Source organism: Brachyhypopomus gauderio, chromosome 12, assembly GCF_052324685.1.
Source record: "Brachyhypopomus gauderio isolate BG-103 chromosome 12, BGAUD_0.2, whole genome shotgun sequence".
Taxonomy (NCBI): Eukaryota; Metazoa; Chordata; class Actinopteri; order Gymnotiformes; family Hypopomidae; genus Brachyhypopomus; species Brachyhypopomus gauderio.
The window spans coordinates 4199173-4220891 of NC_135222.1; the positions used below are offsets into that span (position 1 = coordinate 4199173).

A 21719-nucleotide genomic window follows, 5' to 3' on the forward strand; every position below is an offset into this window, starting at 1 on the left:
GAGCCGCCTTATCCTGAAATCCCTCAGGCAGGGACTCCGTGTGGTAACAGTCAGCTGACCCGGGCGCCATTTTGTCAGCCATCTTCTAGACGGCTACGCTGCCAGTGAGTTTGCAGTTGCGGGAGGACGACCCAGCTGGCCTCGCCTCGCCTCCGTCGGGCTTGGATCTTGGCGAACGGTAGCGTGTGCAGCTCGGTTGGATGAAACGGTGTCCGGCGGGCCTGTCAGCTCTGCGAACACCGCGCTCGCCGCTTGTTTTCCCGGGACAGGAGCGACGAAAGGCGCGCCGGCAGCCATGGCTTTGAAGATCGTTAAAGGGAGCATCGATCGGATGTTCGATAAAAACCTTCAAGATTTAGTACGTGGCATTAGGAACCACAAGGAAGATGAGGTAAAAAAATAAATAAATAAACAACTTCGGTGCGGGGAAAAAATAAATACACACGTTCTTCGTTATAAATTAACCTCCATCCGTGTCATATGTGTATTTAAACTATTATAGGAAGCTAGTTGGCTGTTAAGCTAGCTCTAACTAGCTTTGTCTCTGGCTATGCTAACTAGCTTCACGGCTAACTGACGTTTTTTTCAAACAAGCGCCTTGCTGGCCGTCCAGGTGACCGTTAGTCCTCCAGCTAGGACCGACACCTACGTGGCTGGGCTGCTTTCGGTACCACCAGGTCCTTGTGGGCTTGGCCGGGTAGCTAGCTGGCTGTCCCGGCTTCTTACTCGGCTACCCAGTCCTGGTCACCGAGCATTTATCTCGCAATAACAGCCCAAGTCCTGAAATCTCTATCCGAACTTGGGCTGGTGCTGGCTAGATACAGCAGCCTCGCCTGCTTGTGGTTTAGTTATTGCCCATAAGTCGGCACGTTTTCTATCGAGTGACAGTTTGTGTGTCAGTAGTTCGCTTATTTGCCACGTTTAAATTGGAAATTTAACTGATGTGTCATTTCCCTGTTGGCTAGCTAGTTGTCAATACCCCTTTATATGTAGCAGGCCTAACGTTATTGACTGTCATTAAAGGCTCCAAAGAAGATAGCTGGTTAGATAACTTTTTCAAAATGGGAGGCAATGGGGTTTTTTTGGGGGGGGGGGGGGGATCACAAACTATATCCAGCTAAACGTCTGCAGATGGATCTTCAGCATATGAAAAATCAAACATGGCTACAAGCCTGATGGGCATGTAGGTAGGTGGCTAATGCTGCCCTTACCTGCATCTGTGTCTACTCGCACAAAAGCAGCTTGGGGAAACGTGGCCCTGGGTGATCTAGGTAGCAGGTAACGTCTGACATTTCACAATCTGCGCCAACTTTTACACTGAAGCCACTGATTTTCCTTTTTGTTTATTTTTTGTAAGCCCCCCTCTCCCCCTCAGTGATTTAAACGATCACTGGTGGGTTAGATCTCATCTTATCTGAAGTAACACACTTCTTCGGTTGACGAATGAATTTCAAAACGTATCGGAGTACAATGGATTTTTTTTTTATAGCACAGATCTCTTTTGAGTGCAAAGAAGATTAAGTTGGCCATTTGTTTCCTCTCCAAATGAAGATGAAATTTACTATAAATAGCTACAGATGGATGTCAGCTATTGAGTGCTAGGCAGTTTAGTGTAGAAGTCGTCCATGTTAAACCACCACCAGTGCTGTATCTGTCATTCTGTTTTGTGACTATGTGACAGTAAATGCAAACCAGGTTGCTCCCTAATTGTATCAGCCGTATGCATGTGTATTATCTGCTTCGTTTGTCACTGTTCAGCTGTGGTGTCCATTGGAAGGACTTTGTGCTCAAAGGGGACCCACAGGGTCTGACGCGGACACACTGCAGCGTACTTGCCCATTGACTCTGTCAGCAGCCACAGCAGATTACAGGAAGTGATCTAACTGGAAAACATAATTTAGGTGGTTCGATGTATGCGCTCATTTGCATAATGTATCCATAGGAGTTTAATAACATTAATGCATTCAGCTTCTGCTCAGTCTTGTTCTGCAAAATGGAGGTTTTAGTTACTCTCTCTGAACTTTCAGTGTCTGTTACTTGGATAATATTGAAGTGCTGCTCATTTTCAGCACACTGGCTTATGTTTGAAATCCTGACAGAAAGCAGAATAGTCGTCTGGGTTCTTCCTATGTCAGTCAAAACTGTTTAAGGAGACTTGTCTCCATCATTCCACAACTCTGGTTAAGCCCCCCCCCCCCCCCTCGTTGTCTCAACTGTTGGGATGCTGAATGGTATCGCTATCTTGATAATGTCCTAGCATAGGAACTACACCAGTTATGTCTAAAGTGCAGGGTCAGACCGCTTTGACAAGTAGTATTCAGAGGCCACGTTAGCAAAAGTTGAAATGGCAGTGGATTATAGAACCCGACATGGTCTCTTATTCCCTGTGTTAATGAGCAGGACCGTGTGCGAGATGCTGCTGTTACGTTTGCGTAAAGCGGTTTTAACGTTTTTCAGGCCGAGGCACAAAGCTTGAGATGTGAAACGCTGGCATGTTATTCTCCAGTGAGTAGCAGAGTCGATCGGAGCCCTTGATGGAGCGTGTAACTGTAATTGCCCATTCAGGACCCAGCTGTGTTGGATACATGGCTATTGCTGCGTGGCTCTTTTCCAACTTTATTCACCTGCAGTCGGCCTTCCTTTACACCGCGCTACAGGTTGGCGAGCTTCGTTGCGTCAGGGTTTTTCTGACCGTAGTGTGGACTCATCATCTTTGAAGGTGTTTCGAGGTCTCTTCACCTGTTTGTGCTCTTAATGCTCTGTTTGATCCAGAGACATTTGGAGTCGGGTGTCACAAAAGGCTCCCTCTAAGTAACCTGTCCTAGAGTACCTAGATCCGGTGTCTGTTACCCGGCCAACAGTGGACAGAGCTTTGAAAAATTCATGTCCTCACAAATGAACGGCCAGGCTGTGTGCGCATCTGTGGGTGTGTGTCATTTTTTCCCCCCGCAGTTCCGTCGAAGACAACTCTGTTTTCGCCGAGAAGCGCGTGTGTTTCTAGCCGGAGTGCTACTTTCCTCACCTTGCCTATGACCCGAAGGTCTGAGGTGTGCACGGCTGCATGTGACGTGGCCCAAGAGACCCAGCCCAGGTTGTTTGTACAGTGACGAAGAAAGAAGCTCAACTCCAAGTTCCTCTAACCGCTCACCACCACTGCCCCTGAATAGGACATTCAGTGTTTCCTCCATAGTTCACAGGGAGACTGCTAAGTCAGTCAGGCTGAATGACTGACAGATTCTGTAGTCGTGCTGATGGGCTAAAATTGCATCTAATGCCTGTTGAACGAGAGAGCTGTGATGTGTCTGTAGCGCACGATAGCAGCTGCCGTGGCCTCCTCGTGTGCTAACGCAATCGCACCCTTCCTCTCACCATCCCTCCTCCCGCACCTCCTCCTGTCTCATGACTGCAGACACATGACCAGCACACAGTCTTCACACAGCTCCTCTCTGTGCGAGCGCTCAAGGTCTTCCGTCTTAAGTGCTGACGGAAGGTATCTTACCAGTGGCTTGTTCTATAATGCTCCCAGCAATAAAGCCGCCGGCCTTGACGTCACGTTGTGCCTTGTCCATATAACCGTTCCTGCTTTCCTTCGACGTTTTTACTGAAAAGGGGGAAGTGTTGCCCAGTGACACGACGACTGAATGGTTGACGTGTCCAGTTAAGTCGCGCGAGTTAAAGCCGTTTATTACTCTTCTGCGAATTTTATGTGGTTGTTTACTCCCGTTGAGCCTGGTTAATAGGTGGGTGTGAGGATCTTTCTGGGGCCTTTTGAAAAGAATTCCTAATGCGATGCAACTGTGTTAGGCCCCAGTGCACTTCCATTATAAGACAAATGAGCCCAAACCTCTGGAGGCAAAGCTTGTTAATGATCGTGGGTCCCATCAATTATGCAGATGTGGGAACATCTTGGCAAACACCGTAAAACATGTAAAGCGTTTTTTCTTCTCCAGCTGATCATATAAATGTGCTGAAGGTGTTTAGTCCTCTCATTTTACTGTCTTGGCCATTCAAATGTGGGCCATTTACAAAGTTTTGACTCGCGTACTGACTCGGTAATGGATCAGTGTGGAATACACGCACCACTATCAAAGGAGTGTCTGATGAAAAATCCCCATAGATCAAGTTCATGAATCTCGCATATGGTGTCCACACAAATGAGAATGTTTCTGCCCCGAGTCGTGCAGCGATCAGAGCTGATCTGTCCTGCCTCTGCTGGCTTCCTTCACCCAGTGTGTGCTCGCCGTCTCCCCACAGGCCAAGTACATCTCCACCTGCATCGACGAGATCAAGCAGGAACTCAAGCAGGACAACATCGCCGTCAAAGCCAACGCGGTGTGCAAGCTCACCTACGTAAGGACCTGACGCGTCCTCACACGCACGGACACGATCTCATCGCAGCGGAAGAATGCCATCTGCTTCCTGCCTCCTTCTATGGCTGCATGATCTCGCTTTACAGTGATATTGCAATATTGTAGTGAAGACTTTCCCCAAGCATAGTACGCACCGTGACGTGGAGGTGTCATGGTGGCACGTTTAAAGAAAAACGTCGGTCAGTGTTTTACAAGTACTGATGATTCACGATAAGTAAAGATGTGAAAGGTGCATCGTGACTTGCCCTATCGGTGATTATTGATTATCGTCGTTAGCCGCCCCTAGATTGTTCGTCCGTTTGTTCGTGATGTGAATACACGGTTTTGACTGCCTCTCCTGCTACACGTGTTCACAGTTGCAGATGCTGGGCTATGACATCAGCTGGGCGGCGTTCAACATTGTGGAGGTGATGAGCTCGTCCAAGTTCACGTATAAGGTGAGAAGTGTCACGCCTCACTCCGAGGTCTGATGTTGCTCAGAGAAAAAGCCCCCTGCCACATTTGCATATCCTGACGTTTTTTTATACTCTTTCTCCCAGCGAATCGGCTACCTGGCTGCTTCACAGTGCTTTCACGAAGGCACTGACGTCATCATGCTGACAACCAATCAGATTCGAAAGGCAAGTCTCTCCAGTCTCGAGCGTTCGTGAAGTGCAAAGCTTGGTGTCCGTGACTCCAGAGCACAGCTGGGAGGAGCAAGAGCTGGCCAATCGGCACACAGAGAAAGGGGGCGGGGTCACGTCACGCTGCCTCATCCGTCATTTTCCACCGTTTCTCTGTCCCTCTGTCTCTCCAGGATCTCAGTAGTCCAAATCAGTATGACACAGGTGTAGCCCTGACTGGCCTTTCCTGTTTTGTGACCTCTGACCTGGCCCGTGACTTGGCCAATGACATAATGACTTTGGTGAGTCCAATTGTGATTTTGTAAAGTATGAGCTGAACAAACACATTCATATATACTTGTCCAGAGTTTCAAAAGTCTTGATCTGTGGTGATTTAATTGGAACCCCCCCAGATGTCCCACACTAAGCCCTACATCAGAAAGAAGGCTGTCCTGATCATGTATAAAGTCTTCCTGAAATACCCCGAGTCCCTGCGTCCTGCCTTTCCCCGCCTCAAAGAGAAGCTGGAAGACCCTGACCCCGGTGAGTCCTGCCGTATCCCGCTGCTAACAGGACGCGTGGAGAACACACTGGGCAGACCTTCTCCTTGTACACACCAGAGCTCCCAGTAAACACGGTGCCACAGCGCTGGTGTAGGTCTGCCTTTTCATCCCAGCTCTCCCTTCTCCGTGGAGCAGGCGTGCAGTCGGCAGCAGTTAACGTCATCTGTGAGCTGGCCAGAAGGAACCCCAAGAACTACCTGTCCCTGGCCCCGCTCTTCTTCAAGCTCATGACCTCCTCCACCAACAACTGGGTCCTCATCAAGATCATTAAGCTGGTACCAGTAGCGTGCGTGCGTGTGCGTGCGTGTGCGTGTGTGTGTGAGAACGTGCGTGTGTGTGATGTGTGTGTGTGTGTGTGATGTACGTGTGTGTGTGTGTGTGTGTGATGTACGTGTGTGTGTGTGTGTGTGTGATGTACGTGTGTGTGTGTGTGTGTGTGTGATGTACGTGTGTGTGTGTGTGTGTGATGTACGTGTGTGTGTGTGTGTGTGATGTACATGTGTGTGTGTGTGTGTGATGTACATGTGTGTGTGTGTGATGTACATGTGTGTGTGTGTGATGTACATGTGTGTGTGTGTGATGTACATGTGTGTGTGTGTGTGTGATGTACGTGTGTGATGTACGTGTGTGTGTGTGTGTGTGTGTGTGTGTGTGTGTCTGTGTGATGTACGTGTGTCTGTGTGATGTACGTGTGTCTGTGTGATGTACGTGTGTCTGTGTGATGTACGTGTGTCTGTGTGATGTACGTGTGTCTGTGTGATGTACGTGTGTGTGTGTGTGTGTGTGTGTGTGTGATGTGTGTGTGTGTGTGTGATGTACGTGTGATGTGTGTGTGTGTGTGTGTGTGTGTGATGTACGTGTGTATGTGTGTGTGTGTGTGTGTGTGTGATGTGTGTGTGATGTACGTGTGTGTGTGTGTGTGTGATGTACGTGTGTGTGTGTGTGATGTGTGTGTGTGATGTACGTGTGTGTGTGTGTGATGTACGTGTGTGTGTGTGTGATGTGTGTGTGTGTGTGTGTGTGTGTGATGTACGTGTGTGTGTGTGTGTGTGTGTGTGATGTACGTGTGTCTGTGTGATGTACGTGTGTCTGTGTGATGTACGTGTGTCTGTGTGATGTACGTGTGTCTGTGTGATGTACGTGTGTGTGTGTGTGTGTGTGTGTGTGTGATGTGTGTGTGTGTGTGTGATGTACGTGTGATGTGTGTGTGTGTGTGTGTGTGTGATGTACGTGTGATGTGTGTGTGTGTGTGTGTGTGTGTGATGTACGTGTGTATGTGTGTGTGTGTGTGTGTGTGTGATGTGTGTGTGATGTACGTGTGTGTGTGTGTGTGTGTGATGTACGTGTGTGTGTGTGTGATGTGTGTGTGTGATGTACGTGTGTGTGTGTGTGATGTGTGTGTGTGTGTGTGTGTGATGTACGTGTGTGTGTGTGTGTGTGTGTGTGATGTACGTGTGTATGTGTGTGTGTGTGTGTGTGTGTGATGTGTGTGTGTGTGTGATGTACGTGTGTGTGTGTGTGATGTGTGTGTGTGATGTACGTGTGTGTGTGTGTGATGTACGTGTGTGTGTGTGTGATGTACGTGTGTGTGTGTGTGATGTACGTGTGTGTGTGTGTGATGTGTGTGTGTGTGTGTGTGTGTGTGTGTGTGATGTACGTGTGTGTGTGTGTGTGTGTGTGTGTGTGTGTGTGTGTGTGTGTGTGTGTGTGTGTGTGTGTGTGATGTACGTGTGTGTGTGTGTGTGTGTGTGATGTACGTGTGTGTGTGTGTGTGTGTGTGATGTACATGTGTGTTTTGTTTTTTTTCTCCAGTTTGGAGCCCTCACTCCACTTGAACCTCGTCTGGGGAAGAAGCTGATTGAGCCCTTAACGAACCTCATCCACAGGTAACACGACCAGCACGGGCCCCGTGACTGCAGGCGGGCGGTTCTGAAGGGAGACACTGTGAACCCAGTTGCCAGTGTAGTTGGGACACTGTGACGCGGTGCCCGTAAACTCCCGGCCCTTTTCTCATCGGTTATGTGTACTCAGGAGATAAGTGGCTGAGGGTCACCTGTTGTCTGCACAATGGGGCCATGTTTGCAGTAGCCTCTTTTGTGAAGTCTGTATAAACTAGGACGCTCATGGAAGAGGTCGATTAAAGGGTCACATATCCAACATGTAGTACTTCTGCACTGTCAGTCTCAGCTGACTGCCGTATAGAATAGTATTGAATTGAATCAACTTTATTCATCCCCAAGGAGCAATTAATATTGGGCACAACATGACAAGACAATAACAGACAAATATAAAAATACCAAGCACTGTCTTTCATCTGTTGTCTGAAAAAATCTTCAATAAAAACTTGATTACAAAAAAAATTCCAATCACAACCGATGAGTCCAGTATCCAAGATTAATATCAATGTTCATGTACTAGTGGTGGCAGGACCGGTAGTCTGTTCACTGTGATCGCAAGGAGCCCAGTTGGGTACTGCTGTACACCGAGTGTATCTTATAAAGGGATTGTGCAGTGGAGATTAAAGATTGAAAAGGCTTCTCCATGTCTTCTCTTTCAGTACCTCGGCTATGTCGCTGCTGTACGAATGTGTGAACACGGTGATCGCAGGTTGGTGTTCTCTCCACTCTGGGCTTCAGTGGGGGGAAAAATGTGTGTGCGTCATTGGACTTGTTTTACCTACTGTATATATATATGTGTGTGTGTGTGTGTGTGTGTGTGTGTGTGTGTGTGTTTCCAACGCAGTGTTGATTTCTCTGTCCTCCGGGATGCCCAATCACAGTGCCAGCATTCAGGTGGGTGTGGCCTAACGAGGTCGACTCTTTCCTCTCCAGTCAAACCACAGCACCTTTAGTAACTTCCTGCAGCGATCCTTCACTTTTCTCCAGTGGAGTTATTAATGGCGTGATGGGTATCGAGCGTACTTGTTCATCTGGCAAATGACGAGACGCATGCTGATCCTGGATCAGCTCTCTTGCTCTGAGAAGGTTGATAAGTGCAGCACAGGGTCAGTAGATGAAAGGTCTTTGTCTGTGACGCTGACATTAAAATGAAGATTCAGCGCTGGTGCATACTGGTCTGTACTGTGGAAACAATGGCTGACTGACTCTCTCTTTTTCTCTCTTTCCTTTTCTTTCTTGTTCTTTTGTTTTATTTTGCTTTTATTTTCGGTCTCCCTGCTGTTCACAGCTGTGTGTGCAGAAACTGCGAATCCTGATCGAAGACTCGGACCAGAACTGTGAGCCTTCTGTCAATGCCTGCAGTGTGTCATCCTCTCATTGTCCGCGTGTTTGTGTGTTCGCCCACAAACCCCCCCCCCCCCCCCCCACACTGATGGATGTGACCTCGTGACCTCCATCCTGAATAACTCGAAGTTGCCTCAGTTGCTGAGACTTAAAAAAATAATCCCAGGCTCCTGACATATTTTTTATTCAGAACTTGTAATGATAAAAGATGAAGACTATTTGATATTCTCCAGTTTGGATGCGTTGGGTTGGCATTAGCGATTGCTGCTTCAGCATTGCTTCAGGAGGGTTCGAGTTATCAGACTCCCACTGTGCAGTGCAGTGTGTAGAGAATGTTTGCTGCAGTGGTGTGTGTGTGTGTGTGTGTGTGTGTGTGTGTGGTTTACTAGCACATCCCCATTCCTCAGTTATTAGAATAAATAACATTATTTTAAAAGAAGTATGATCTATAAAGTCATGACTTGGGTAAGGGTTCAGGTGTGTAGGTCTGACAGCCTGATGTTGGATGTTAGGTTCTGGTTAGCTAGGTTATTACACCTGTTTGGTTCTGGTTAGCTAGGTTATTACACCTGTTTGGTTCTGGTTAGCTAGGCTATAACACCTGTATGATATTGGAGCTTTACTTTTGCAACCCACTCCCATGCAGAAGTTATTAAACTTCTTTGCCAGACAAAATTCTATTTAGAATTTAATCAGAGGCTGATGTCACATCTTCTTTATTTCTCATTGGACAAAAACAATGTTGGCTCGTGAGGGCTGTTGTAAAAACACTCCTGTGAAAACCTCAGGGCTTAATGATGGTTTATGGTGAAATCTGTGCTAGCGGATCCAGTGGGGTCATACTGTAAAGTCTCCACTATCTGTAGATGTAGAACATGCCCAGTTGTTCACTTTTGGTGGAACAGACGATAATCAAAATGTGGCCTTGAGGGGAAAACGTGATGTGTGGTTAAGCCATTCACTGTAGTAGAGCAGCACCAGTGTGAAACAGTGCGAAACAGTGCACATGGTGTGTAGGTCTCTGCAAGCCGTGTGTCCTGCACTGTGTTTTTTAATCACGTCTATGCGGAGAAGAGTCACGCGTGACCGATTGATCGGCCAAACCAGCCTCAGAAAGCTTCCGTCTACGCTGTGACCCGGCAGTCCTCGTCTGATTTCACTGTTTGTGTGTCTGTGATTCTGTGTCTGTGCTTGTGTGTCGTGTCTGTGTTGTCCCGTCTCCCCATCCTCCCCAACCCCCCCCCCCCTCCCTTTTATTAAAATGCAGTCAGTGTATATAGTCACTTAGTTTCTATCTATGAATTCCATCATGTATTTGGCATAGAGATACATTTGGCATTGAGTCTAAACATGTGTGCCAGTTACCAGTAAGCAAGGAGAAGACATTGACCCCCTGTCTCTGTCCCTCACTGGCCGTGTGTCCCATCGGTTACAGTGAAGTACCTGGGTCTGCTGGCCATGTCCAAGATCCTAAAGACACACCCGAAGTCTGTGCAGTCGCACAAGGACCTGATCCTGCAGTGCCTGGACGACAAGGACGAGTCCATCCGCCTGAGGGCGCTGGACCTGCTCTACGGCATGGTACGGCCCGCTCACACTGTATCGCCACGCCACTCTTCGGGGACCTGCTTTGAGCTTTTGTGTTTGGGCTGTTTGCTGGATTAAATGCACCTTTTAAAATCTTTTTTGTGTTGATTTATATGAACTGAAAGGTTATCCACCAAATTGGCACAATGAGCAATCGGACTGGGAATGATCATTTCTGCACTGGTAGTTGGTATTGTCCAGTTTAGAATCTCCTTCATGGTTGGCAGCTTGTTTCTTGAGGAAAGCGTATTGACTTCTGTTGCGAAGCGCGGACTAAGAGATTTTGACCGTTGTCCTTCAGAAGCGCAGGAATGGCAGTTATAGCCTTTTCTCCAATTTTGTGTGTGTGTGTGTAGGTCTCCAAGAAGAACCTGATGGAGATTGTGAAGAAGCTGATGCTACATGTGGACAAGGCTGAGGGCACCACGTACAGGGACGAGCTCCTCACCAAAATCATCGACATCTGCAGCCAGAGCAACTACCAGTACATCACCAACTTTGAGTGGTACGGACACGCACGGCTCTGCCCTTCCTTCAGACCCTGCATTCACCACATTTTAGACTTTAGCTCCGCCCCTTTAGCTCTTACCTGACCCCTCCCCTCCCTCACCTGTCCTCAGGTACATCAGCATCCTGGTGGAGCTGACGCGGCTGGAGGGCACGCGGCACGGCCACTTGATCGCCTCGCAGATGCTGGACGTGGCCATCCGCGTGAAGGCCATCCGCGCCTTCGCCGTGGCCCAGATGGCCACGCTGCTGGACAGCGGACACCTGCTCACGGGCAACATGCAGCGCAACGGCATCTGCGAGGTCCTCTACGCCGCCGCGTGGATCTGCGGCGAGTTCTCAGAGTACGAGCAGAACCCGGGAGAGGAGGAGGGAGGGCTCCTCCAGGGGTTATGGGCTTTGGGTGGGCTGGGACTTGTGGGCCCGGGTGCCGTGATGAGTTAGCAAACCGGAGTAAATGTCTCTCTCAGGCACCTGGACGACCCGTTGCAGACGCTGGAGGCCATGCTGAGGCCCAAGGTGGCCAGCCTGCCGGGACACATCCAGGCCGTGTACGTGCAGAACGCCGCCAAGCTGTTCGCCACGGTCCTGCAGAAGCACGAGGGAGACACGGACAGCCAAGCGGCGCAGGACACCAGCCAGCTGCTCGTCGAGAGGCTGCCACTTTTCGTCCAGAGCGCTAACTTGGAAGTGCAGGAGAGGGTAAGTCCTGAAACACACACACACACACACACACACACACACACACACACACACACTATCTTGTGGTTCTCGTCCTACTTATCTACATCTTTCTGGTTACACACACTCACTAATCTATTAAAGCATGCTTCATCACGCCGTGCCTCACTCTCGCCCCCTGCAGGCCTCCTGTATCCTGCAGCTGGTCAAGTATATCCAGAAGCTGCAGCAGAAGGAGGTGGAGGTGGCTGAGGAGGTCTCCGCGCTGTTCGCAGGGGAGCTCAACCCCGTGGCCCCTAAAGCCCAGAAGAAAGTGCCTGTACCTGAAGGGTGAGTCAACAAGCCTGAAGAACCAATCCACCAAATCCCACCGTTAATAGTCCATATTCAGTCCATTTAATTGTCAGTCAAAGGACTGTTATTCATCTTGGCATCTAACCCTGCCATCCGTTTACGATATTTACGGTATTCGTTTGTATTGTATTCATTTATCTGTGTGAAGGTCACCAGGGCTGCAACTCCGTGTGTTCTGTTTTGTTTTGCAGTCTGGACCTTGACGCCTGGATCAACGAGCCTCCGTCTGAGAGCGAGTCTGAGGATGAGAAGCCCAAAGCCGTGTTTGCTAGAGAAGAACCCAAACAGTCTCGAGCTCGCCATGTTGAGGTGGACGAGAAAGAGCTCGCACGGGTGTGTACACACACACACACACGCACGCACGCACACAGACAGGCTAACGGTGAGATTTGCTCCCATGTATAGTCAATGTTTTCCATGCTGTTAGTTGTGGAGAACCGATTCAGCTTGTGAAAGCCCTGCTGGGTCTCCAGGGCTGGGATTTGGAGATCGCTCATTTGCCCACACAAACACCAGCACCCACTTTTAGCATTCTGTATGGTTACCATCTACCCATAATCCTCTGCGCACACACTGGGTCTTGTGTTAATCCTCCTCCTGTTTTCATCCCACACAGAGGAGGGAAGCCAGGAAGCAGGAGCAGGCAAACAACCCCTTCTACATCAAATCCTCCCCGTCCTCTCAGAAGGTACGCGCACGCGTCCCGTGTACCGCGGGGCCACACGCGTGGAACACGGTTGTTCTCGGGCAGAGACGTTACCGTGCACGTGTTCACACAGGTGTATCAGGACGCGCCAGGTGTAGAGCACATTCCAGTGGTGCAGATCGACCTCAGCGTGCCTCTAAAAGTCCCAGGTGAGTCTGTGAACGTGACCACAGCTGCATCTTCTTACATGATCCTCCTTAGGAATGATGTTTTAGTCTGCTGTACTACCTAGTAATAAGCACGAATGCCAACATTTGTAACAATAGTTCTGAGTTTTTCCGTCCTAGATTATTTTATTCCCTTTTGGTTCTCATACGGTGGTGTTAAAGCTCTGTTGAAGCTCATTGAGATGTTGGTTTGCCCCCCCACCAGGGATGCCCATGTCTGAGCAGTACCTGAAGCTGGAGGAGGAACGGAGACAGAAGGAGAAGGCAGACAAGAAGAAGGACAAGAAGAAGAAGAAGAGGGAGAAACGTGGGAAAGGGAGGCGGGGCGATTCCGGCCCCGAGAGCGAGGAGGACATCACGCCCGCTCAGCAGGTGGACATCGTTACCGAGGAGATGCCGGAGGTAAGACCACACACACACACACACACACACACACACACACACACACCCAACCGGGCCGCTCCTGCGTTCAACATCCTGTACAGAGTCGTGTTTTCTCCTCCTCAGAATGCCTTACCGAGCGACGACGACGACAAGGACCCCAACGATCCGCACAAAGCCCTGGACATAGACCTGGACAAGTATGTGCCATCTGGGAAGCCGGTTGCCATGCCCGTCAAACCTCCCCCTCCTCGCGTGACGCGCAGGCCATTCCTGCCCCCCCCCCCCCCCCCCCCCCCCCCAGTGCATTCGTCGTTTTGTTTTGTTTTCGTCCACGTCCTTCGTTTCTTTTCATGATGGCGTCTCCCAGCCCTCGGTCTCTCGCAATAGGAAATCACTCATTCAGGATGTTTTAACAATCCTCAGAAACCAGGGTGTCATCGGAGAACCTTTAATCCCCCTGGGAAGAAAGCGCCATGTTTTCTCAGGCCTAGATTTTGGGCCTGGTGTAAGTTGGCACACAACAGATCACGTTCTGAATGAGTAAAGCTTTTGACTGCGGTTTAACACTGCGCTGGCCCCTTTGCTGCGTTTTCCTCCAGTTTGATGCTTTCGCTTCTGCTCTGGCCTCTTGGTGTGCGTGCAGTCCATAGCTTCTTCCCTCCTGTGCTCCGAAACACACACACACACACACACACACACACACACACACACACACACACACACACACGGCCCCTAAGCGGAGGGTGCCCGCATGGTGCAGGCGACTGAAAGCCGTGTATCTGCGTGTGATCCAGGCCCCTGGCGGACAGCGAGAAGCTGCCGGTGAGAACGCACCGCCGTGAAGCCCTGAAGAGCCCGGCGGACGACGAAGACCAAGACAGCATCTCGCAGGAGGCCAAGAAGAGGAGCAGCAAGGAGAAGAAGGAGAAGAAGAAGGAGAAGGAGAGGAAGGTACGCCGGCTCACCGGCAACAGGGGGAGCAGAGACGGAGTTAAAACGCCCAGTCTGTGGGCTTTCTGTGGGCTTTCCTTCCCAACACATCGGTGTAGTAATCTTCATTCTAATTAGGTGTGCGCAACCCTGCGTTTGTCTTTGTCATTGCTGCAGAAGAGCAAAGAGGAGGAGAAGAAAAAGAAAAAGAAGAAACACAAACATGATGTGGAGGAGGAGCCACCGGAGCACCAGCCGGAGGAACCCGTCCAATCGGAAGAGACCGTTGAGAGGGCAGCCCCGCCTACCTCCACGTCTGCTGAGGTATGACGAGGCCTCTGAGCAGACCCTGTGCAGCTGTATCATCTTATGATCTGGACAGGCAGCACGCTGCAGGATATTTACCCTCACCGTCTCCGTGATTAGCTCATCGATAGAACTGTGTATGTTACTGGGAATGTGCCTGGTGCTCCGTGAGCTCTGAGATCTTCCAGTACTGGAGTCAGACTCCTTTATACTATTATTATGTTGTATTTATATTTGTTATATTATTATGTTCCTCCTTTATTGCACAGGGTTCGACGTGCCAAAACTTTCCTGCTAATTACCTTGATCTTTTGTGTTGGTTTATTACAAACATGTAAATCTAGAACGTGCTGTTGTTTTGCCACCATGTAAAGCTGCTATGGAGTATTTTATCATAAAGTTGAATTTCAGTAAATGTTGACATTACTTAAACAAACAGCATGCGAGGGAAATAAAAGCCCTTGGTGGTGTTTTATGGTTTCCACATCTTCACTAGCTGTGTGGAAACCCATGTTGAGCTGTCGGGTCAGGCCCCGTGTGCCCGGAGCCTGATCCGATTTGCCTGTTTCTGTGGGTGCATGTGACCAAACATCAGGCAAAGTATAGCACCATAAGTCATTTAAAACCTTGATCTTTCACGCAGATGTTGATACATAATGGAGGATGGAGGTTGACGTGTCCTATTCCCAAGATCACAGTTGTTTAAATGTTTTGTCTCCTGAGCTGTGTGAAGTGTGGTGCAGTGGGACGACCGTGACGGGGGCCCCTGGCCCTCCACTCACCCACACTGCCTTGCCCTCTTTTCCAGGCCTCCGATCTGGATTTCTGGCTGTCTAGTGCTCCTGTTCCCCCACCCACCAAGGTCCGGTTCTTTTTCCCCTCTACACCTCCTCTACCTCCTCTTCCTCCTCCTCCTCTCTTGGTGACGTCCATTCTGTTCTCTCTTAACACAACCTCTCCATTCAGTCTGTTCTTCTCTCCCATGTGCCACTGTCTCGTTCGGTCACACATGCTGTCAAACCTGACAGGATTCATGATATTTCATTTGTTCCTGGCTGCTAGGTCAGTGTGCTGGCACGTGTGTTTTTATATCCGACATTCTTGGATAACCAGCAGCGTTTGCGCTGCTTTGTTCCTAGTTGTTTTTGCTGACGGTTCCTGTTGATCAAGTCTTCTCACACTCACGCGCGCAAACACCAGTATCTGCGGCTCACACTCCTTGTAACAGGCCACCTGAATACCGATAAATTTTTCTAGCCAAGCATCTTTTTTTCAAAATTATATACTAGATAACAGCCAAACTTGTATGCAAGGGTAGGCACATCAGATCTGTTACTTTCCTGTTTCTTTCTTCAGTGTCTCTCACTTCAGGTTGATTTGCAGCTGCCTTTACCTCTATTTCACTATGGTCTTCCCAAGCACAGAAGCAGTCCGTCAGCTAGACAGGGACATTGCTGCAAGATCACACTCGCTTCCGTGTGTGTGTGTGGTGTTTTTTAATCCTGTGTGTGTGTGCATGATCTGTTGCCATGTCATACTCGTACGTAGTATAGGCTGTAAGAATAACCCTGTTCCTGTAGTCACACGTGCTAAGATGGAGGGTGTTTTCAGGAAGGAGCAGCGAGCCCAACCTCTGCCGCGACCTCCACCCCGACTCCGGGCCCGAAGACGAGCGTAGAGGTGGCCCCAGACTCCGGACCAGAGGAGCCGAAAGACACAGAACCTGATGAGGAGGTGGGTTGTGCGGAGCTTCAAAGGAACACGTCTGTGGGTTATGTCTGCCAGCTTTGCTGGGTAATTTGTTGTCGGGACGTGAGTTCCTTCTCCAAAGCTTCTCAACTGCAAGTGGCTTCTCGTGTAGCAGAATCTGAAATGAGATTTCAGATGTATCCGTTGGTTTCAACCACACGGTGTACCTGCTGCTTACATTTGAGGCAGGTGACGTCACGATTGGTCAACCAATGGCAAGCGCACTTTTTTTCCTGTTCCCGCCCCTCATTCAGAAATCCTCCAAACACAAGAAGAAGAAGCAGAAAAAAGAGAAGGATGAAAAGGACAAAAAGAAAAAGAAGCGTCACCACCACCACAGTGACCACCACCACCATCACCATGGCGACGGAGGGGGCGAGGATTCTGTACAGAACGGCACTGTGGAAGAGGAGGAGGAGCCTCTTCCGGTAAGTCTCTTTCTGCCAATCACAGAAGAGAATACGGTGCTAAGCATTATCTAATTGTACCCAAGTGTTCACTGGCCATATTCTTTCATGTCTTTACAGCCCATGTCAAACTACTGCCTGCTGGCTGAGAACTCCTTCATCAAGATGGTAAGAGTGACGAGGACTCACCCAGTGCTTCTGAAGGATGTATTCTGTGAATTCATTATCGGGCACATTTCCACTTTTGGGTAAAATGTTCCTGTAACGATTAGTTCTGCTCATCATCTGCTAATCATCACCCGTGACAGGAGATGAAATATGATGACTCGGTCACTAGTGTTAGCAGCCTCATTGCTAATGCAGCTGGCCGTGATTTTTGCTGTCTAAATGGTTGCCCTGTTCCCTTGTCTGTTTGTTCGCGTTAAAGATGATGGAGGATGCTGATCAGGTAATGGCAGACATGTAGCTTCTCTGAAGGACCTCTCTAGTTTGCCGTGGATTGCCTCAGGATAGCGTATTAGTGTGTTTGTGCTTAACCTGAAATGCATACACAGTGAGCTCCAAACGATTTTATAAAGTAAAGGGAAAAAAAGTACAAAAGATGTTTTCGGATTAAAAAAAACAAAGTACTACCTATAGTGCTACAGATAAGTTCTTTTGATGCTCACTGTCACTGCTGTCACATTCCAAGTTTGATCTTTTTGCATTCAGGACTCTTTCCTGTCTCTTAGAAAGCGAAGTTTGTTTTGCGTTGCGTGCGATGCGGCGCCACGGCGCCACGGTTCAACAGACCCGCCGTTCTGCTTTTCCCCCTCCAGGTCAACGACATCCAGGGCAACCTCCAGGACGGCAGCCAGGTGGTGGTGTCTGTCATCTTCGAGAACAAGAGCGGCGGCTTCCTCAAGTCCATGGAGTTCAACGTTCTGGACTCCCTCAACTCCAAGCTGCAGAGACCAGAGGGCGCCGGCCCCCACGACGGCCTCGTGGTGCCGTTCCAGCTGCCCCCAGGTACTAGACGACCACCCGAGATTAGAAACGTCCCGTCTGTAGACGCTGTCCTAGAGCAGGAGGGAGGGAGCTGACTCGCTGTTCCCGTTGTAGCTCGATTGCATTTTCCACCAACTTCAGAAGCAACTGGAAGAGATGATGACACAAACAGCAACAGTATTGTGCAACGCTGTCATCACCAAACGTAGACACAACAGTTAACGCTTAGCATTTCAGTACATTAATGGGTATGGGGTTCTATTGCCAAAGGGTTTCTAACACAGTTACATGGATCTAAAATTGAAACTTTTCACGCATTATTTATACATGATGGATGGACGAACACAAGTATAATATGAGTATAGTTTTGTTTATTTATTGCACTGATGTACGAAGGATGTGATCGGGATTGTTCGGCATCTTTCAAAACGGATCGTCTTGGTGATTTATTTATTTTTTCTTCCTAACACACCATTCATTTTGGTCTTCGTGGTTTTTGATGTGGTGTTCTGCAGGGGTGTCCAATGAGGCCCGCTTCGTTTTCTCAGTGCAGAGCATCGTCATGCCTCAGAAACTGAAAGGAACCCTCACCTTCATAGTCAAGGTGGGGCCTTCAAAACACAAGTGCACATACTATACACACACGCGCGCGCACACACAAAGTTTTGTGTGGCTTAAAGGTGACTGAAGTGTTCTGTTACAGTCAGAAGATTCTTCAACTCATGAGAAACTGGACTTTAAGCTGCACTTCACCTGCACGTCATACCTAATCACCACTCCCTGCTACAGGTCAGGTGCCAGCCTTCTGAGTAGAGCTCTGTAGTTTGAGCTCGGAGCCTTTAGAGCTCGGAGCACACAGGCTGCATTCATTGGCGAATTGGCATTGATTGTGACTGTGTGAACAGTGACGCGTATGCCAAGCTGCTGGAGTCTGGAGACCTGAAGAGCAGCTCCCTGAAGCTGGAGGGGATCAACATGCCTTTCCACCACCTCCTGGCCAGGATCTGCTTCCACCACCATTTCTCTGGTACATATCAGGAAAGCCATTGGCCAATGAGAGGCCTCTTTGCTCTCTGTTCTCACTGTTTAACAAGAGTCACTGCCAATAGGAACAGTGCTTGTACATTCATTCAAAAGGATGCTAGAGCTGACGAGAGCCAATGTTGTGATGGTGTGGCCCACTCACGTGCTTCTCTTTCTCTCGCCCTGTCTGTGTGACGCTCGCACCATCTTGGACGACGCATACGCCGTCTGGCAGTTGTGGAGAGGATCGATTCCTGTGCCTCTATGTACAGCAGGTCAATCCAGGGTCACCATGTTTGTTTGCTGGTCAAAACTGTAAGTTCTTGATTTCCGTGTGGGTGTGTGAGAGATTACACACTTTTTTGTGGCTGTACAGTTAAGTGAAATACTGAGAGAGAGAGAGGAGCAGATTGTTATTAAATGAGTTTGCAGTTACAGGCAGGCTAGGGTGAGTTGTTTGCTGTCCTCTCGTAACTCTCTAATATGGTCTCTCCAACTCCCCCTCCCTCCCTCCCCCTCTTTGCCCCACCGTCTCTCAGGCTAATCAGACAGTCTCTATTGACGCCAAGTGTGACGAGCCATCGCTGCTGGCAAACGTACTGGATGAGATAAAGCAGACCTTCTCACAGTGTTGATCATGTCTGAGAGACCAACGGTGCCCCCCCTCCCCACGCCCTGCAGCTGAATCCAACACTCAGAATCATATCTGTCACACTGAGGCTGTTTCCCCCCTCTTCTCCACTTTCCTTGTATTTATTCAATCCCCAGTTCTATTTGTTTGTCCTCTTTCAGAGAACACGGCTGATGTATTTAGGCTGTGCGGATCTATACCCCTCTGCACATTCCTTTTGGTTGGTTGGTGGGATGTTTTTGTCAAACATTTTTTTTTCCACCTGGATGTCTGCTTGTCTGTGACCGCTTCAGTCTCACCAACCTCCGGCTCTCCTGGTGTCTTAAAAGTCTGACATTCATTTAATTAACTGGATTTTGTTGTTGTGAATGTTGTCGGTTGATGTTTTTTGTAATGTTTTGCGTTGTTTGCTGCTTTTTCATTTTTGAATTCTCTCTGCACACTTCTCTCTTTGCATTAAGCTTTAGTGTCATTTCCTCACGTGTGTGTGTGTGTGTGTGTGTGTGTGTGTGTGTGTGTGTGTGTGTGTGTGTGTGTGTGTGTGTGTGTGTGTGTGTGCGTGTCACGCTCTTACTCTCCAACCTTTTTGTAAAGTTTCAGAACTTCATATCTCAATTTTATGCAAGAAGCCACGCCCACCTCCTTGGCCCAGCTTGGCCTAGGATTGGCTACCTTCCCTTAAACATAGTTCTGAATATGTAACTAGTGCTAGTGCTAACTAGTACTATATGTAACTTCTGGACTTTGTGAGAAGAGGTGGTTCTGGGACTGTGTTCTAAACCACTTGAAGGTGTTTCCCATACAAATTGAGATGTCTTTCAGATTCGGAGATCCCTCGTTCGGATGTCTGTGATTTGCTGACTTAAAACCAGTACACTGGCCTTTTTTCACACAAGTGTAAAGCATAAAGGTTTACCGCACACTAAGACATATATATGTAATGAACAGTAAGACTAAGCAGTTGGTGAAATAAGTAGTTCAGGGTTATTACTCTGATGTTGTCTCTGCAGGTAGTACAGCTTATTAACATCTTTCCGGGAACCCAGAAACACGTGTCCCCTTTGAAAGCTATGAAGGATTTCTGTTATATGAAATTTTGCGACCAAATCAAAAGTGGGGGGTTAAATTCCCCACTGTCAGTATTGTGGTTCCTTTGGTGATTTGCAGTTCATGAGGAAACTGAATATCGGAATATCCTGAGATGTGCACTCTGTACCCCTCCAACTGTGTCACTCATCTACTAAACTTCCTGTAATCTGGACAGAGGTCTGATTCTCACCTGTGTTTTGTCCTCTCTTCTAGCTGCTGTCTTGTTTATTTGGCAATTGTGGTAAATTGCATCTGTTTACCCCTCCCTCTCCAAAATGCCCATACCATTCCCACACTACTGTATATGTGCTGACGAATGGAGGAACTTGCTTAAATGTAATTTCCTCATTTTGTATGTCTGGTCCAGCACGCTGTAGCACTCAGTTACAACATCTAATGGAAGTAGTAGTCTTCTCTCCTTAAAACTCTCTAATTATGGTTTGGTGCACAAGTGTGTTTTTTTTTTTTCTCAATTAAAAAGCATTAGTCAATTATTAAGAGACTAGACAATATGGTTTAAAATATGGAGTTTCCAATACAGTGATGAATGTTGACCATGGGGACAGTCTGAGATCTTATTGAGACCAAGGATGTGTTCATACAAATTAACCACCACAAGGTATTGTTCAGATTTCCAAATGTGGTCTGTCTAAAAGCATACGGTGCCTGTTTTATTTATTACCGAGCATGTGAATGCAACTTTCATTAGACATCTTGTTCATGGATGACCGTCATCCCTATGAACACAGGGTAAACCACAAGATACTGAGAGAAGCAACTGTAATTATTATTTTAAAAAATCTGAAGATTAATATTTTCTGTGTAAAGTTGATTTGGAATTTATACCTTGCATGAGTAGGAATGTATACATTTTTGGTTACTTTTGTCTTATACAGACACATGCATAAAAAAAATCTCCCTATCATTCCTTCATTGTTACACTTTCTAGTTTTATTTTATATATAAATATATATATATACAGAACATTCAGTAAAAGTTAGCTTCATTAATGCTACTTCCCCTTTGATGGTATCATGCATTTTTATGTGTTAAAAACAAAGCCCTGGGATGATTTTAGAAATTACACTTTGCGTTTAATAAGGTAGAAGGGGTGGTTTTGTTGGTGTCAAAGATGCTGAGATAGTGATGTCCAAATGAACGTGAGTAACCAGCTGTTGCACACAGCTGAAGTGAAGCAGCCTACTTCCTCCAAGATTTTCCTCCTGGCAAATTGTAGTGCAGATCTTGCTGGGTTTTGCTTGTATCATTCAGTATACTCCCAATGCTCTTTGAAGGTACTGTCCGACTCCTTCACTATGTATTTTCTGACTGTATGATGTACAAAAATGTTTCAAGAATAAATGACTGAAGAGAATGACCAATAATTTACTATATATGTTCCCTTTAATTAAGAGGTTCATGCTAAAGAATTAT

General features: G+C 48.0%; 1 protein-coding gene across 3 annotated transcripts; it reads left to right on the forward strand.

Moving 5' to 3' along the window:
• The first annotated feature begins 70 nt into the window (after positions 1-70).
• Positions 71-20457, forward strand: ap3d1 (adaptor related protein complex 3 subunit delta 1). 3 transcript variants are annotated; one of them, XM_077024500.1, is made up of 33 exons: positions 73-391; positions 4255-4350; positions 4727-4807; positions 4910-4990; positions 5167-5274; positions 5386-5515; positions 5671-5810; positions 7348-7421; positions 8093-8142; positions 8278-8327; positions 8722-8770; positions 10213-10358; positions 10721-10869; positions 10985-11215; positions 11342-11573; positions 11737-11882; positions 12098-12239; positions 12523-12594; positions 12686-12761; positions 12985-13181; positions 13287-13360; positions 13958-14114; positions 14271-14417; positions 15208-15261; positions 16011-16133; positions 16403-16576; positions 16676-16723; positions 17374-17563; positions 18058-18146; positions 18246-18331; positions 18448-18569; positions 18801-18880; positions 19105-20457. In XM_077024500.1, exons 1-33 carry the CDS (start codon positions 296-298, stop codon positions 19198-19200), a joined length of 3786 nt encoding a protein of 1261 aa, XP_076880615.1. In that variant the 5' UTR covers positions 73-295; the 3' UTR covers positions 19201-20457. The 3 variants fall into 3 exon arrangements, with proteins under 3 accessions (XP_076880614.1, XP_076880616.1, XP_076880615.1); XM_077024499.1 differs by lacking the exon at positions 15208-15261 and having other exon boundaries at positions 71-391; XM_077024501.1 differs by lacking the exons at positions 17374-17563; positions 18058-18146; positions 18246-18331; ... (1 more) ...; positions 18801-18880; positions 19105-20457 and adding an exon at positions 16983-17367 and having other exon boundaries at positions 71-391.
• Positions 20458-21719: the final 1262 nt, after the last annotated feature.